Below are 17,299 nucleotides of genomic sequence, written 5' to 3'. Positions count from 1 at the left end.
TTTGTCACCTTCAAAGTACTCCTTTTAATAACATTTGTGCCAGCACTTTTTCCAATCTTCAAAACACCTCTGGAATACAATTTCCAGTATGGCGTTTATCTCCTTCAATGATTTTGTCTCTATCTCTTCAGTTGGCAAAACTCGTCCTTCAGAAATTCTTTTCAGCTTGGGGAATAGGAAGTTACATGGGGCCATGTCTGGCAAAATTCAGAGGATGAGGCATCACAATAACGTTGTTTTTTTGGAAAAAATACAAGAACAAGCAGTGAAATGTGAGCAGGTGCATTATCACTGTACAATTGCAATGAATTGTTTTGCACAAATCTGGGTGTTTTCTTCAGATTACTTCATGATAACGATGTAGAACTTCCTGGTAGTATTCCTTATTGATTTTCTGATATTGATTTGTCAGCTATTGTCCATAATTATTTTCTTCACTTTTTTGACATTATCAATTGCTGATGTGTTGGGACGTCCAATGCTCAACATCTTCATCTTCAAAGCCCTCTGGGAAATGTTTGCACCACTTGTAAACACTTGTTTTATTCATAGAAGAATCACCAAAAAAAAAACCATTTAACATTTCCAATGCGGTGCTGCACTTTATTCCATTCTTAAACTAAAATTTAATGCAAATTCTATGTTCCACTTTTTCCTCAAGTTAAAAATCGCCGACCATACCAAAATATATGTAACCAATTCGATAGCCAACAATAAACTAAGTTTCCAATACAGCTACCAATGTAGACATATGTTAGGAACAAGTGCAACAACAAAACAAAAAAAAAATTGTAAAAAATGGCCCGGGAAATCAAAAACTTTTGTGTATTTTTTTTTATCAAACCTGTATATATTATTATTATTAAATACATATAATATTTAATAAAAAGTAACATCAATAAGTATCAATCATTTAAAAATATGTTAAAGCTTTATTTTATAATATAAATCAGATTCAAATATTGCTTTATGGGCTAAACAGTCTCAAAATAGAATGCATCATTTCGTACTTAATACAACCACAAGGTATTTACACTAAGAAGACATTAAAAATTAGTTTTTCTTTATCAGAATTATTTTAAAAATTTTGCACATGTAACTAATATCAATGCTATATTAGTTATAGCATTTATATTAGTTTATAGCTATATTAGTTATTAGACATTTATTTACTTTATTAAATTAGTCAATATAGCTAACTGCAAAAGTAATTTTACAAGACAAACTTCTTTATATGTAGTTTGGTGTTCATTAAGATATTTTACTATACCAGGTGTGTAAATATGAAACCAGAATTTCCCCATAGATGGCCCTAGCTGTCAATGTAGTTACCATCAAACTGCATCATTGGCGCTATTTTCTTTCTTTCACAGCTGACAAAAATTTTCAACTCACAAAAATACAACTTTCGTACAACAGCATAGTTTTAATTAGCATTGAACATGTTGAGTTTTGAATTTACAAACTATGATTTGTGAACAGTATTGATTTTCTGTTACTATTTAAAGAAAACTGATGCAGAATCACACCGAATGCTTGTTGAAGCTTACGATGAGCATGCTCTTGGTAAATCATAGTGCTTTGAGTGGTTTAAATAAAAAAATTCAAAAGTGGCGATTTTGGCAAGAGAAACGAAGAATGTGGAAGACCACCAAAAAAGTTTGAAGGCAGCTAATTGCAAGCATTGTTGAACACGAACGTCTCCAATGAAACGTTGGAGACAAGAAGCCATCTACATATGTTTGAAAACCATGGGAAGATCCAAAAGATGGGAAAATGGATTCCACATGAAATGAATGAAAGACAGCAAGAAAATTGAAAAACCACTTGTGAAATGCTGCTCGCCAGGAACAAAACAAAGTCAGTTCTCCATAAAATTGTGACAAGTGGATGTATTTTGAGAATCCTAAGCATAAAAGATCATTGGTAACTTCAGGTGAACCAACAACATCGATTTCAACACCAAATCACTATGGAAAGAAGACAATGCTGTGTATCTGGTGAGATCAGAAGGGTGTGATCTATTATGAGCTGCTAAAACCTGGCAAAACCATTAATATTGAATGCTACAAACAACAAATGAACAATTTGAATCAAACATTGTGTGAAAAATGACCAGAATATCAAAAAAAGCAACACAAAGTGATTTTGCTTCATGATAATGCACCATCACACTCAGAAAAACCAGTCAAGGAAACGAACGAGGTGTTAAGTTGGGAAATACTTTCGCATGCAACTTACTCAACAGACTTGGCTCCGCCCGACTACTATTTATTTGCATTGATGGGACACGCACTTGCTGAGCAGCGCTTCACTTATGAAAATGTACGAAAATGGCTCGATGACTGGATTACCTCAAAAGAGCAACAGGTTTTTGGCGCGGCATTCATAAATTGTCAGAGAAATGGGGAAAATGTATAGCTAGTGATGGACAATATTTCGAATAAAATATGTTTTATCATTTTCATACAATAAACATGTATTTTCTACACAAAAATTCTGGTTTACACATCTGGTATGTATTATTTATAAACATAATATTTTTTTAATATTTCCAACTTTATTTTACTATGAAGTATCAAGATTAGTGTTGAAGATCATTACAAAGTCTCATACTATTATTTTTAAAAGTAATAGAGCTTTTAATTTTATAGCTATCCGTAACACATTGTAGAACACTAGTGATCAAAATCATACATTACAATGTACATGTGATGTGCTGATTAAATAACAAAACTGTGCCTTCTCTTAGAGAAGGCAGTAAGAAGTGACTATTAGCTCTTTGGCAAAAACCTAGAGCATGTCTACATCTGCATGACAAACATCAATACTCAACTGTTCAGTTAATTGTGAGTCACTGTTTACTGCAGTGGTGTTTTCTGTTGTATGCTGAAATACTACTAAGTTGAGCACTGTGTCAATTTGCAATTTTTAGTAAACTGAACAAAACATTAACTGAATGTTTTCAAATACATATTGAAGCCTACTGGAAAGACTCCATGTTTCACAGACCTGTATTTAACTGGCACAAAAGATTCAGTGAGGACAACAGAACATAGAAGACAATAAATGTCCTGGACTACCTTTCACTTTCAAGAACTGAAGAAATTGTAAAAAAAAAAACTTTTTTTTTACAACTAACTATTTTTTAGTTACTAACTAAATGTTTGAATGACAGCAGAATCAATGAATGCTGACAAAGATATTACATAAAATATTTTGCATGAAATTCTCAATGTTAGTGCCAAGATGGTCCCTACAATTTTCACACTAGATCAAAACGAATGCTGCAAGGAAATTTACACTGCAACTTGATGCCTACCCCAATCTTTTTAAAATAATTACTACTTGTGATGAAACCTGGATCTTCCAGTATGATCCTGAAATGAAATAACAATCAAAATATTGGAAAATACGATCATCACTAAAAATGAAAAAGCTTGTGTAATTAAATCAAAATTCAAAGACTCATTATGTTTTTGATGTCAATGTAATTTTGGAAGAATAGATTATAGAAGCCACAACACTGAATCAGCATAAATATAGAGAAATTTCGCGAAAGCTGTGAGAAAGAAACAGAAAAAAACAATAACTGAGAAAATATGGTTTCATTTTTCATCAGGACAATGCACCTGTTTGCTCACACAGCACTTCCTGTTAAGTAGTTTTTGGTAATCAAACACATTACTACAATCAAACATCCTCCCATATTTGCCAGAAATGGCACATGTGATGTTTTTCTCTAAGTGGAATATAAGCTCAAATCAACATATTTTGGATCAGTTAATGTAATAAAGAAGAAAATACCAGATGTTAAAACAGTTGTCAGAAAATGATCTACTACACATCTTTGAAAAGCAGAAAATATGATTGTATCAATGTGCATGTACAAATGGGAACTACATTGAAGGAGACAATCATTAGATTTGTAATCCATATAAAAAGTGAGTAGGTGAGTTATTGCATCAATCTTGTTATTCAATAGACATACAACATATATGCATTATTTGATAGATAACAATATATTTCATATAATTATTCTTATATAAATAAAAACAGTTTGCCAAATAAATAATGAGAAAAAAGTCATGGAATTAAACAGAAATAAAACCATTTGAATATTATTAATTTTATCAAAGTATGTATCGTCTCCATCAATATGATTTAGAGTAACTAGACTGACTCTGAAATTTGTATTTGGAAGGCAGAAATAAGATTTGTTTATGGAAGGCAGATAAATATTGTTTATGGAAAGAATTACAATAATTTTACAAGTCCTTCTACCTTAAATACTGGCAAATAGTATCTCATCATCTAACCAACAGTTTGCAACCTGTAAGAATACCAATGATGGTATGAACAACCATTCATAATAGAACGTACAATAACTTGGGAAAAATTATCATGATTGTCATAAAAAAGATAACGCAAAAAAAACAAAATCTTACAAATACAAACAAAAGGAGAAGCAGATTTAAACACAGTTAAACATTTTAGAAAGAGATGAAGAATATAAATAAGGAAAAAGAAAATGAAAAAAAATATTTAGGTCATCTTTTATAACACATAAATTTATGTTCTGTGATCAAGAAGGTTTTTTGATTGGCCAACTTTACTTTTTTGACATCCACTCACAGCATAGTCAATCAAAAATTAACCAATCAATTCTCACTTTTTTTTCGGAAGCTGTTAGTTCGTGGAACTCAGCCATAACGCAAAATTTCATAGTTAGATCTAATCTTCACATTTTCCGTCGACTGGAAATATGATAGAAATGTAGCTGCAGGGAGTCCACCGGAACCAGCAAAATTTTGAAAGTGGTCTATGAGAAAAATAAGTTTGGGAACCTCTGATTTAGAGCAAGGAGATGTTCAGAATATACATCATTCACAAATTTGGTTTTTAAGCCCTAAAGTTTTTAAATTTAAATAATGTCATTCACCATTAACTAAATCTAAACAGTAATTAAACTTTATGCTGATATTATACAGCTAATTCCAGTTTTTTATCTTGTTACTGTGGATTCTCCTTATACCTACTGCCCTTCTTGACAACATGCATTTGCAAGAATAAATTTCTAGCAAATTTTTTTAACATAAAATACGTTTCATTATAGTTATACACACGTTCCAAGTTAAGAAAGCATAAACACAAAAGTCAATATACAGAGTGGGGATGGATCAGTATACACTAATGGGAGGAATGGAGGATCGACAACACTCACACACATGCAAGTACGTATTGTGTGTGTGTGTGCTCAACAGTGCGCTGAATGCTCAAGGGTACATAAGGTCTGACCGATTTCCCTTTTGTTATTTTTATTTATATTTATTGTTTGTTCAATCTGTTTGTTACATTCTTATTGTTTTTTTATATTTAATAAATTTTTTGTTTGTTTAAATTGCGAAAATGTTTACTATTTTTTAGTTTTAAAATTACAATTTTTATTACTTTTGGAAATTTCATTTATTTTTTACAAGTTTTTTGCTATTTATCTATTTAACAGAAAGAGATAGTAAATTAGGACAGATAAGGGTATTTTAATCAAATGGCTCAATCCCATCCATATCATCAGATCTTGCATCAGCTGTATCATCCTTGTTTGATGACTGATTCGTTGACACTCTATCACTGTTTTCACTGGCACTGTCACTGTCATTAACGCAAATTATAAACCTTTCAGTTTGCATGTCAGCAACTCAATCTGTTTCATAATTTTTTTCTATTGTTAGTGTGTATTTAGAACATTGCTTCCAATATTCTGCTGGCAGTTTAGAAAATTGTTGCTTCACTGCCAGCGGGAACCAATATCGGCTTCGAGTTTTTGGATACAGGTGTTTTATAGCCTTTATTTGAGCCATTGGTTCAACCATAACGTTTCCTGTGTGTCGAGTGAATATAAGATTCATCTGAAAAAATTATTAGTCTTCCTTCCTGACTGTAAATTATCATTTTCTTTAGATAAAATAATCGTTTAATGTGTATATTATGTTTTTTCTACTAAACTTTTTGTGTTTATTTTCAGTTTTCCTTCATCTAAAATCCATATTCCTCAGAATTTTCCTTAGAGTTTCGTGACTGCAAATCATCTGCAGATCTGGTTGTTTGGTTTTTAAAACAAATAATAACTTTTTCAATGTCAGCAAGGCTTTAAGTTGTACATACACAATATGAACAGATACTCCACAAAGGTCTACTATGCAAGCTTGTATTTCTACAAGTACCATCACTCGATTTTCTCTAACTAGTTTGCTGTAGACATTCATTATTATACAATTACATCTTTGGCTTTTTTGAAGTATTTCTCTTCCTAATGATTGCAACTTGGATGAGGCATTAGGAAGATTAACTATTAAATAATTTTGATAATGAAATAATATTAGTTTTGAAAAATTGTTTATAAAAAAATAGTATTAAAAAATACTGTTCATAAAAATAATTAGTATTAAAAAGTAATGCTTATAAATGCCAGTAACAATGTATGGTGGGTCAACTAACTTTCTTTTTCTGTATAACCTCCAGAACCACCTTAAGGTATTTCTTCAGAAGATGAATGATGATGATATGTATGAATGTAAATGAAATGTAGTCTTGTTCAGACTCAGGTTGACCGTTCCTGAGATGTGTGGTTAACTGAAACCCAAACAGCAAAGAATACCGTTATCCACGACCTAGTATTCAAATCAGTATAAAAGTAACTGCCTTTACTAGGATTTCGACCCTAGAAGTATCAACTTGGAAATCAGCTGATTTGCGATGATGAGTTCACCACTAGACCAATCTTATGGGCTGGGTCAACTTACTACATAAATGAAACAAGGCAACTGAATTCATGCTTACAATCAGTCGTTGAATGCATCACACCATCCCCACTACCATACTAGCATTATCCACACTACTTCACATGTCACTCCCAATTGAGTTTCACTACATCACTGTGTTTACTCTTTCTTAACTTAGAACAGTTATACATTTTTTGCCACATTTTGTACACCAATTTAACCTTAAATAAACAAATCTAAAAAAAATATGAATGTATGAAAAACTTATTGTATTCCTGGGTCCCATTAAAAATTTACAGTAATAATAAATATATTTATTATGCTGATGATACTTCAAATTAAAAATAAATAATTAAATAACATAATTTTTGAGGTAGTAAGCCATTCAAGAAGGTTGTGAACTACCAACCATAACTACACTCTAAATTCCCAGCACTAATAGATTTTTATTTTTTGTCACAGACAAACATCCAACAGTTAATGAAGAACATGTGTAAGAAGAAGACACACATTTAGATTCAATCTAATCTATTTTTAAATCATCAATCTTAAGTTAAACTGTGGTCCATTCTTGCAAATAAAGCCTCAATAAAATTACAATCATACACAGTCTTAAACGTTTTCAAGAAGTTAAACCTAAAAGTCTTAAAAATTATAAAGAACAAAATAAACCAGAAGTAGAAGAATTTGTAATTTAGACACTAAACTATTAAAGGAAGGGTAAAATATTAAAGTTATTAAAAGGAAACTAGCACCAGCAAAGTGCTTTCAATCAGGAATATCAAATAGGTATTTAGTAATTAATAAGAAATTCTAAAAAAAATATTTAACTATTACATATTTAAGAATACCACTGTACAACAGTAAACAAATATAAGAAAATCAGAAAGGAGAAAAATAGGCTTTCAAAATAGGAAGTAACAGAATAAAAAAAAACAAATAAAAAACAGATGAACTTATACAGTTTGAAAAGAAATTTTAATAAGAAAAATTAAAAAAGTTACAGAATCTTATAAAATGCAAAATTAAGTAAGTGGATCATAGATTATGGCATCCAGGGTTAATTTGGTAGTAAAGTAAGTAAAGAAGGTGAAAACTGCCTTCAAAATTTAATTTACTTTAATATATTAATTTTAATTCTGAAAATAGAAGAAAATGATGAAATTAAAATAACAATCTCAATTTCAATTACTTGCTTATCAGTTGGATCTGTATGTGCTAAAAATAAATTTCTGGGTGAGGAGAAACTTGAATGATAAATAGTATTTATTATAGTCTAGTTGAATTATATAATATGCAGTATAAAGGTTGGAATTGAATCTTACAAAATTATAATTTTATTTCCATACTACATTTCTCTTTTACTTTGCAGTGAAAAACATTATTTATATGTATAGCTTGACCCCCAACATAATAATAAAAATAAGATCATCAATTTTCAGTAACCACAAACAATATTGTAGTAAATTAATGTAATGCTAATATAACAGAACTTACGTCTTTGTGGATCTCTCCAAAGAAATCTAAAAGTGAATCTTAAAACTGAGGAAAGCGTGCTGAAGCATAACTGGAAGACCATAGATACTAGATAACCCAAAGTGCCTCCCCATCTGTAAGTAATAAAAATAAAGTTATACGTACTAATTACTCAATTATACCATAAAGTTAACTAAAAGCAGTAGCTAAGTTATATTACCGCAAACTAATAACAATAAAAAAATTCAACTGGTTCACTACGTAAGTAATTAATAAAAATTATTAAGCACTAAAGATATAGATTTGTTATTTATTCAGAATATAAACAATGACTTCAAACACCTAATAGTATTCAGTATGAAAATTGAATTTTGGTTATAAAATTCAATTAAACTGTTTAAATGTCAGACAGCAGGCTCAAATAATCTGTTGTCAAGAGATAGTCCCCACACACTTGACAAAATATCCTTATCAGAAGTCTTATATCTGTTTAACTTTCAAATCTGTTTTTCCCCTAAAATTATGAATAAAGCATGTTTTAAAACAAATAAGTTTTTAATACATAAGATGTAAATATCAAATAATTACCACGATCTTGACCTTGAAAAAAAGTAGATATATAGATAACATAATTCGTTTCAGAGTTTCAATGCAAATGTGAAAACGTTTCTTCTGATATCTCTTATAAATTTATAAATAACATACGTTTAAAATTCAAAGATTATATTTGAAAGAAAAGTATTCTTTGACAAAATGAAGTGTTCTGAAAAGTAGTGATGACAGATTTAACAAACAGAAGAAATTTTGTTAGATTATAATGAATGAAAACTGAATAAAATTTGTAATTAATTTGATTGTGCAATTTCATTTGATAATAAATTCAACTCTTGGAATAATTAACAAAAGACAAGTAGATCACATTTGTCACTTACATTAAACATTATTTCACTCCCATACAGTAATTGATAGGATGTTTTATTACAAGTTATGTATAGAATTGATAGAAAAAACAACTTATTCATGTTACAACAATAATAAAAATTAAACTTAATATGTAAACAAATTAGTAGACTTACATTTGTTTCATACTAATAAATTCTTCAAATGAATGACTTTCAAACGCAATCTTTAAATAAATTTATCGCAGTTTCTGATCCACAGTCTCTAGTAAAGTTTTACCTTTTTAATTTTCTTTTCTTTCTTTACCTTAACATTTGCTTGTATTATTTTTTTTTCAAAATTCCAATAAGTGTTTTGTTTTAAATAACAAGGGCTCAAACACAAACCAAAAAGAAAATACACTAAATGGAAAAATTGAACCACCTTTTGAAAACTTAAGACGACTAAAAGTTTTATTAAAATTTTTAAACATGATTTTTAGTTTGAAATAATGTAAAGAAATAGTAACAAATAAGTAATTAAGTACATATACTGTATAACCACAAAAGATAGCATAATATTTCTATAGAAATAAAAATATAAGTCTGTTAATATTTTGCAAATTTTATAAATATATTACTTTCTTGTCTAGGTAGCGCTACAGCTCTAAAAGGGGAAGTACTGCTATTGGTCCAATTTGGACATATGCAGTTCTCACTGGATCTTGATATTTTGACACCTAAGAAACCTAAAAAATGGAAATTTTCCAAATGTTAATATTTGTATGTACACGTGTGTGTGTGTGTGTTTGGTGTTAGCTTCTAAATCACCTCCAGAACTACTAGACTGATTTTGACCAAACTTAGATTACTTCTATACATGGGGCATTGATGCCAATAAATTTTCAACTTAAAAGGTCAATGGGGTGAGGATGTAGAGCAAGGTCACGTTCAGTATCTTGAGATTTTACCTAATTAGTCATATTTTTTAAGACAAATTTGTTAATTAAAAAAATAATAATATTTGCAAAAAGAGCTTTTGCAAAATTGCACCTCCATTCCAAAAAATGCTGTTGTAATCATCTAATTGAGATGTTGTGACATCTCAGCAAAGCAGTAAAATCAAATAAATTAATAATATATAAAGTGTAAAAAAGTAACTGTTTGGCTGGGTCTCGAACTCAATCACCTGCTTGACTTGGTACCTGGTGTGTTAAGCATTTGAGATAAAATCCCTGTAGCCTTGCAGACCCTATAGATCTGTAGCCTCGCAGCTACAGGTCTGCTGACCATACAAGCAAAACTTGTTCTATGCAAGTTGTGAAATTACATTGGTTTAGTTAGAGCTGACCATCGCTGCTGGTACTGCCACACCCACAAGAATTAAATATGGTATGCATGCGCACTTTAGTTAGAATCATTGCATTAAATTAACAAAAAAATATTATACTTAAATAAAATGATAAATATTTTAAATTAAGTCGTGTGTGTAAGCCATGCATCAGAAACAACCCACAGTTGTAGGACTTTCCCGGAATACGGCTTTACACGGTTGCAGGAAAGTCCTACAACTGTGTTGTCAGCTTTTTTTTAAATGTTGACAGCTAAAAAATTAAATAGAGCTTTGAATTAACACTTTTAAAAAGCTTTAAAAATAAACTTTATTTTATAAAATCAAGCACATATAATGTAAACAAAGTAATCTTGATATAAAAAATTTAAATGTGATGCAGCTGCATGCAGTGCAATACCAAAAGTACTCAAAAATCTTTAAGGAGACATTATTAGATATTCCCATTAAAGAATTATAGAATCAAAAACAGAACAAAATTTATAAGAACTACAGGAAACATTATTTCGTCAGAAGAGAAAGAGAACTTTCATCTTATCATATCTAAATCCAACAAATTTAAAATGAGTTAAATAAAAACTGGGTTCTATTCAATATTTAACATAAAGAACAATAAATGAAAGTTATCAATGATAATAAGAGAATGTTGAAAGAAAATTGACAATTTAAAATTAATTAGAAGCAAGTTCTTGTAACTGTAGTTATACATAGCTTTTTATCTAAATTTTTATTTTTGCTGTAAAAAAAGTTGTTATACAAGCATAAAATTTTACAATAAAAAAAAAAAATGGTGGCAGAAATTTATCTATGTGGCTGAATAAATTCTTTTAATTTAATAAGTAGGTATTCAATATTTTGATCTATAGGGCAAGAAAATATTCAAAGCCATAACTAGTGCTATAACATAAAAGTTACAGACAACCAAATATGAGAGTCATTTCTGCAACTTGCATAGCCATTCTCGAGTTAAAAAACATTAAAAACCACATCACAGCGATATGGTTTTGCATTTTTTTTACACTGAACCAAACATACTTTTGAACATCAGCAAGGCAAGCTCATTAAAATGCAGGGGATGTTCAGTTCTGCTAGCGATGTCTTTATTCTGTTCACCACAGGGATTGAGTATATGATGAGTATCACTGCTCTCAGAAAAAGCAATGTTGTCTAGTGCCTCTTATATCTTAAATGCTTTATGTGTGTCAGCCATAATAAAGTCTGAGAACAGATAATATAAAGCAACAAATTAATGTAACACTTTCTTGAGAAGGCTATCCGTGGATTATCTCTACTCAGTAGGGGATAAGAAATGCCAATTACTTTAAAAATGGGGTATAAGCAGAATTATATTTATATTTATTGCAACGGTAAAGATACAGGAGTTATTCTGGAATATCACTGGTAATTTTCCAACTACAAGACCTCAAATGGGTAATCATCAAACCCTGCACTAGGGATTGGGGGTCCAGAAGGAAACATGGTAAGTGCCTGAGTTGTGGATATGGGAAAGACCCATTAGTATAATGGTTATCCAAAAATAAGAAGTGATCTAAATAAGCAGTCTCAAAGAAGTAGAGGCACTGTCTAAGGTTTGGAGAGGTACTTTCTACGCGAGATCAGTACACCTAAAAGAAAGTTACAAAGTCAATAAGTATAGTGTGCCAAAACTAGCATTTGGCTTCCAAGCGAACTCATGCCCCATTAGAAGCAGCTATATATATATATATATAATGAATATGCTATCTTGATGATATATATAGAGAGGCCTGAAAATAAACAGTAATTGACAGGGGGCAATAAGCTTTATAACAGCTGTTATGGGCAAAAATTAATTAGTGTTTAATAAGGCCTGAATAATATACTTAACACATTGAAGACACACCTTTTAAAATCCGGGTTTTGCCTGCAGACTGGTGTCTTTTACTGTTTTTTGATGAATTTTGATGATTTAAGAACTTATCTGATTAAATTGCAACTAATTACATAAAATTTTTTGAACTTTTATTTTTAAAATGATATGCTATATATATAAGACCAATTTTGTTTCAGGAAAAGTATAGGGACAAGGGAAGCAATTTTAGGCCTCAGATTAATAGTAGAAGGAGGAATAAAGAAAAATAAACCAACATACTTGGCGTTTATAGACCTAGAAAAGGCATTCGATAACGTAGACTGGAATAAAATGTTCAGCATTTTAAAAAAATTAGGGTTGAAATACAGAGATAGAAGAACAATTGCTAACATTTACAGGAACCAAACAGCAACAGTAATAATTGAAGAACATAAGAGAGAAACCGTAATAAGAAAGGGAGTCCGACAAGGATGTTCCCTATCCCCGTTACTTTTTAATCTTTACATGGAACTAGCAGTTAATGATGTTAAAGAACGATTTAGATTCGGAGTAACAATACAAGGTGAAAAGATAAAGATGCTACAATTTGCTGATGATATAGTAATTCTAGCCGACAGTAAAAAGGATTTAGAAGAAACAATGAATGGCATAGATGAAGTCCTACGCAATAACTATTGCATGAAAATAAACAAGTACAAAAGAAAAGTAATGAAATGTATTAGAAATAACAAAGATGGACCAATGAATGTGAAAATAGGAGGAGAAAAGATTATGGAGGTAGAAGAATTTTGTTATTTGGGAAGTAGAATTACTAAAGATGGACGAAGCAGGAGCAATATAAAATGCCAAATAGCACAAGCGAAACGAGCCATCAGTCAGAAATATAATTTGTTTACATCAAAAATTAATTTAAATGTCAGGAAAAATTTTTTGAAAGTATATGTTTGGAGTGTCACTTTACAAGGAAGTGAAGCTTGGATGATCGGAGTATCTGAGAAGAAAAGATAAGAAGCTTTTGAAATGTGGTGCTATAGGAGAATGTTAAAAATCAAATGGGTGGATAAAGTGACAAATGAAGAGGAATTGCGGCAAATAGATGAAGAAAGAAGCATTTGGAAAAAAATAGTTAAAAGAAGAGACAGACTTATAGGCCACATACTAAGGCATCCTGCAATAGTCGCTTTAATATTGGAAGGACAGGTAGAAGGAAAAAATTGTGTAGGCACGCCACGTTTGGAATATGTAAAACAAATTGTTAGGGATGTAGGATGTAGGGGGTATACTGAAATGAAACGACTAGCACTAGATAGGGAATCTTGGAGAGCTGCATCAAACCAGTCAAATGACTGAAGACAAAAAAAAAGCTTTATATATGTATTTTATATACCTTAACTTGTTTACCTCATAGAGCAATATTCAGTTGAAAAATACATTTTACAGCACCAAAAAACAGTTTTACATAAGTATATTTTGGAAACTTACAAATAATTTTTATTCCATAATGATCATAAAATATTTTTACAACACAAAACTGAAATACAAGTAAACACATAATTGTATTACAAAAAGCTATTATTATTTTCACAAAAAAACACATTTACAAACAATTTGCTTTTGTATGGAAAAGTTCAAAGCACTCTGCATACATAAAGCAATGTCACAATTGGAACAATAAAATGTCTCATTTCTGGCCTGATTTCCTAAAATTTTTTTGGTCACCACACACTTTGCATGATCTGCAGGGATGTTGTGCTTTCTCTGTTTGGTGGGATTTTCCTTGGAAAATGGCACCTTGTCAGCTGATCTGCGATGGATTATGTTGATGGTATTGGAATCTCTTTCCCATCTTTATTGACTAAACCCTTGTCAATTTGAATAAGAAATTCTTCTTGCATATTTCTGTTATCTTCATTTATTTTTCTGTAAATAATATAGGCATTTACAGCTGACTAACCATATGAAGAAATGGAAAAACAACTTTTCCTACAATTTTGGGGATTTGCGCTTGAAAGGACAGTAGCTTACAAGCTAATTATTCCTGTTAACACCTGTTTTATTTATGTTGTAATCCAACATTGAATCTGGTTTAATTTTTGCTCCCTTCCCGTCTTTGCTATAACCAAAACCTCAGACCAGGTAATACCATGCATAAAAACATCACAAGTGTTCTTCCAATGACAGAGACCTAGGTAATCAGCATGATGAAAGCTCATTTCTACTATAGCCAATTATTTTTTTTTTTTTTAAATCCTTAGGCACATGTTTTATGTTAGATTGCACTGACCCAACAGCAAGCATTCTTTTGGACCACAAATAATTGTGTACTACTGGGGCTGAATTGAATCATTCAGTCCATATAAACTATGTGATCCTTTTCATAATAATTATGCAGAAATCTATCAAATATGCCAATAATGGTATTATCTATGTTTCCTCACGACCAGTATAGGTTTCAAAGCCCAAAACATAACTTACTATGTGAATGATATACACATTTTTATTCTTCTGGCTAATTTTTCATATACACCTTCCTCTACACTACAGATCCCTTTATCAACTGTCAGATTTTCCCCAGGTGTAAGGGAATCTTTAAACTTTTTCTAATAAAAAATTGATATAAGGTCGTATTTTGAAGGGTAGATCATGATTTGGTCCCCACTAGAAATATAATAATAATTATTGTTCAAATGAAGCAACCCTAAGATTGAATAGAATCTGTGTCTGGTCATTATTTTAGATGAAAGGCTAGAATGAAGGCCCTCTGACTCCAATATTTTTTTATATCACTCTTATGTAGTATACAGATGTGAAATATGATGGAAAAAATATTTATACAAATCTTTAATTGCAGCAGCACTCCATTTCAACCACATTCTTTAGGGTTTTAGTTGATTTGTACAATTTAGTTCAGCAATTTTGGTGGTTGCATATCTGTAGGTTTCACATTTTATGTGCCTTACTATATCACCATAAAAACAGAGAATCAGTCCATTGGTGTTGAATTTTCATCAAGAAGAGCAGTGAAAGAATTTCCTTCAAAAACTGGCTTATTGGAAGGATGTTGAACTGGGGTGTCAGACCATTGAATATTCTAAATTTGAAACTGTGGTTGATTTACTGGATACACTAGAGGCTGAATTATTGACTGTACTGAAGGCTGAATTTCTGGAGATACAGGTGCTGGAGCAGCATCTTCTGAAACAAGAAAGACACCAATTGCTTCATTAAGTGGTAGTAAAATAAATATTTCCACTAAAATATGTTTATTTTTTGTGAAAATATTTTTAGAATATAATTAAAATCTAGGCTAGAGAAAGCTTTTTTTTCTATTTCCATAAACATAAAAAGAATTAAAAAAATTAAGGCATTTTACTTGGAAAGAAAAAGCTAATTTTCCTAAATTAAATTAGTAATTAAAACAGTAAAGTAAAACAAAGTAAATATAACCAATAAAATATACATAACTCACCTTCATTATCTTCTTCAAGTTCCTCACTGGTTTCAAAATCATTGGTTACTTTGAATTCAGAATCAGAATATTATGTAAAATTTCATATAATCCACTGCAGAAAGATGGTTGCGAGACAATTTCATTAACATTAATAATGCGATGAAATGATAATATGCCAGTAGAGAACACAACACAAAATTAAGTAAGTAAGCGATCCAAGGAATAAAAGATGTCAGAACAACTATAACAAAAATTGTATTTTTCGGCATACTAACGCCATCTATTGTTATAATATGTAGTAGAAGACTACAGCTATGGTGTATTAGAACTATGCAACAAGCAAAAGGCGAATACATTCCGTATAACATCACTCCAAATACTGCTAATATTGAAGTGCAACCTATGCTCACAGCATGTTCATGGGAGTGAAACTTGAACAGTGAGATATACTCGCAGCACATCTCCAATGTGCTGAAATTAATGCATTTCAGGCTTTGAACAATACACAGCTGAAAGAAATGAAAAAATACACATCTATTTTTCCTCATTCCTTTTAGTTTTTCTTTAAATTAATTTAATAGTTTCCTCTTGGGTAAAATATTCCAAAGATAAAATAGATTCCTAATATCTCAGGATGAGAATTACTGAAGAGATCATCAGAAAATATAAAAAGAACATAACTTTCTTCAAATCAGAGTTTGGAATATTTAAATGTAAGTGGTAAACCAGATAATTTTAAACATAAAATGGATAGCTACCGCTATACATAACAGGAATTAAAGATGTGAAATGTAAAGATGAACAAAGTTAGTCAGGAAGTAATAGGATAATTAATACAAGCCAAAAAATAGAAATGCAAGAGAAGTAATAATGAATAAGAATGAATATAGGAAAAGGTAATATTACAAGCAACATAGTAAAAGGATTATTTTAGTTGAGATAGGTTTAAAGCCTAAGCCTATTTCAATAACAAGTATACATGCCGACCTTCTTTGATATAAATGAACACATAGAAATGATACACAAAATGATGATATCTAATCAAATATGTAAAACGAGATGATAATTTAATAGCAACAGGATAATTGAATGCCATAGTAGAAGGGTTGAGAAAGAAAATTAAATGTTTAGAATTTTGTACTAAGTATAACGTATTGACTGCAAACATCCTATTTATAAAAGAATAAGATATGAACAAATAAGGCTAGTAGATATAAGAAGATATTCGATAGATTATATAAAGATAAGATAAACACTATGGAACAAAATTATTCACTGCAAAATATATCCAGGAGTAGTCATTGATTCTGACCACAATTTAGTAATGAAGAAGTGTAGGTTAAAGTTTTAGTTATTAAAGAAAAAAAATAAGAAAAGGGTAGGGAAACAACCAAAGAGAATGATGTAAATTTAAAATCTGAACAAATCATAGATTCCATTCCTAGAAATACTATCACAGAAGATTTACTTGAAAATAAATGGAAAAGTTAAAAGAAAATAGAGCAGGAA

The 17,299-nt window shown here is 30.4% G+C and overlaps 1 protein-coding gene across 1 annotated transcript in view; it reads right to left on the bottom strand.

Moving 5' to 3' along the window:
- Positions 1-17,299, bottom strand: part of Faf2 (Fas-associated factor 2) — a 59,857-nt gene that overhangs the window by 25,378 nt on the left and 17,180 nt on the right. The window contains exon 3 of the mRNA XM_075381613.1: positions 8,280-8,392. Within this exon, the coding sequence (XP_075237728.1) occupies positions 8,280-8,392 (113 nt within the window). The remainder of the gene's footprint in view (positions 1-8,279; positions 8,393-17,299) is intronic.

The sequence above is a fragment of the Lycorma delicatula genome, chromosome 1 (genome assembly GCF_047948215.1).
Source record: "Lycorma delicatula isolate Av1 chromosome 1, ASM4794821v1, whole genome shotgun sequence".
NCBI lineage: Eukaryota > Metazoa > Arthropoda > Insecta > Hemiptera > Fulgoridae > Lycorma > Lycorma delicatula.
This window is presented reverse-complemented; position numbering and strand designations above follow the sequence as displayed.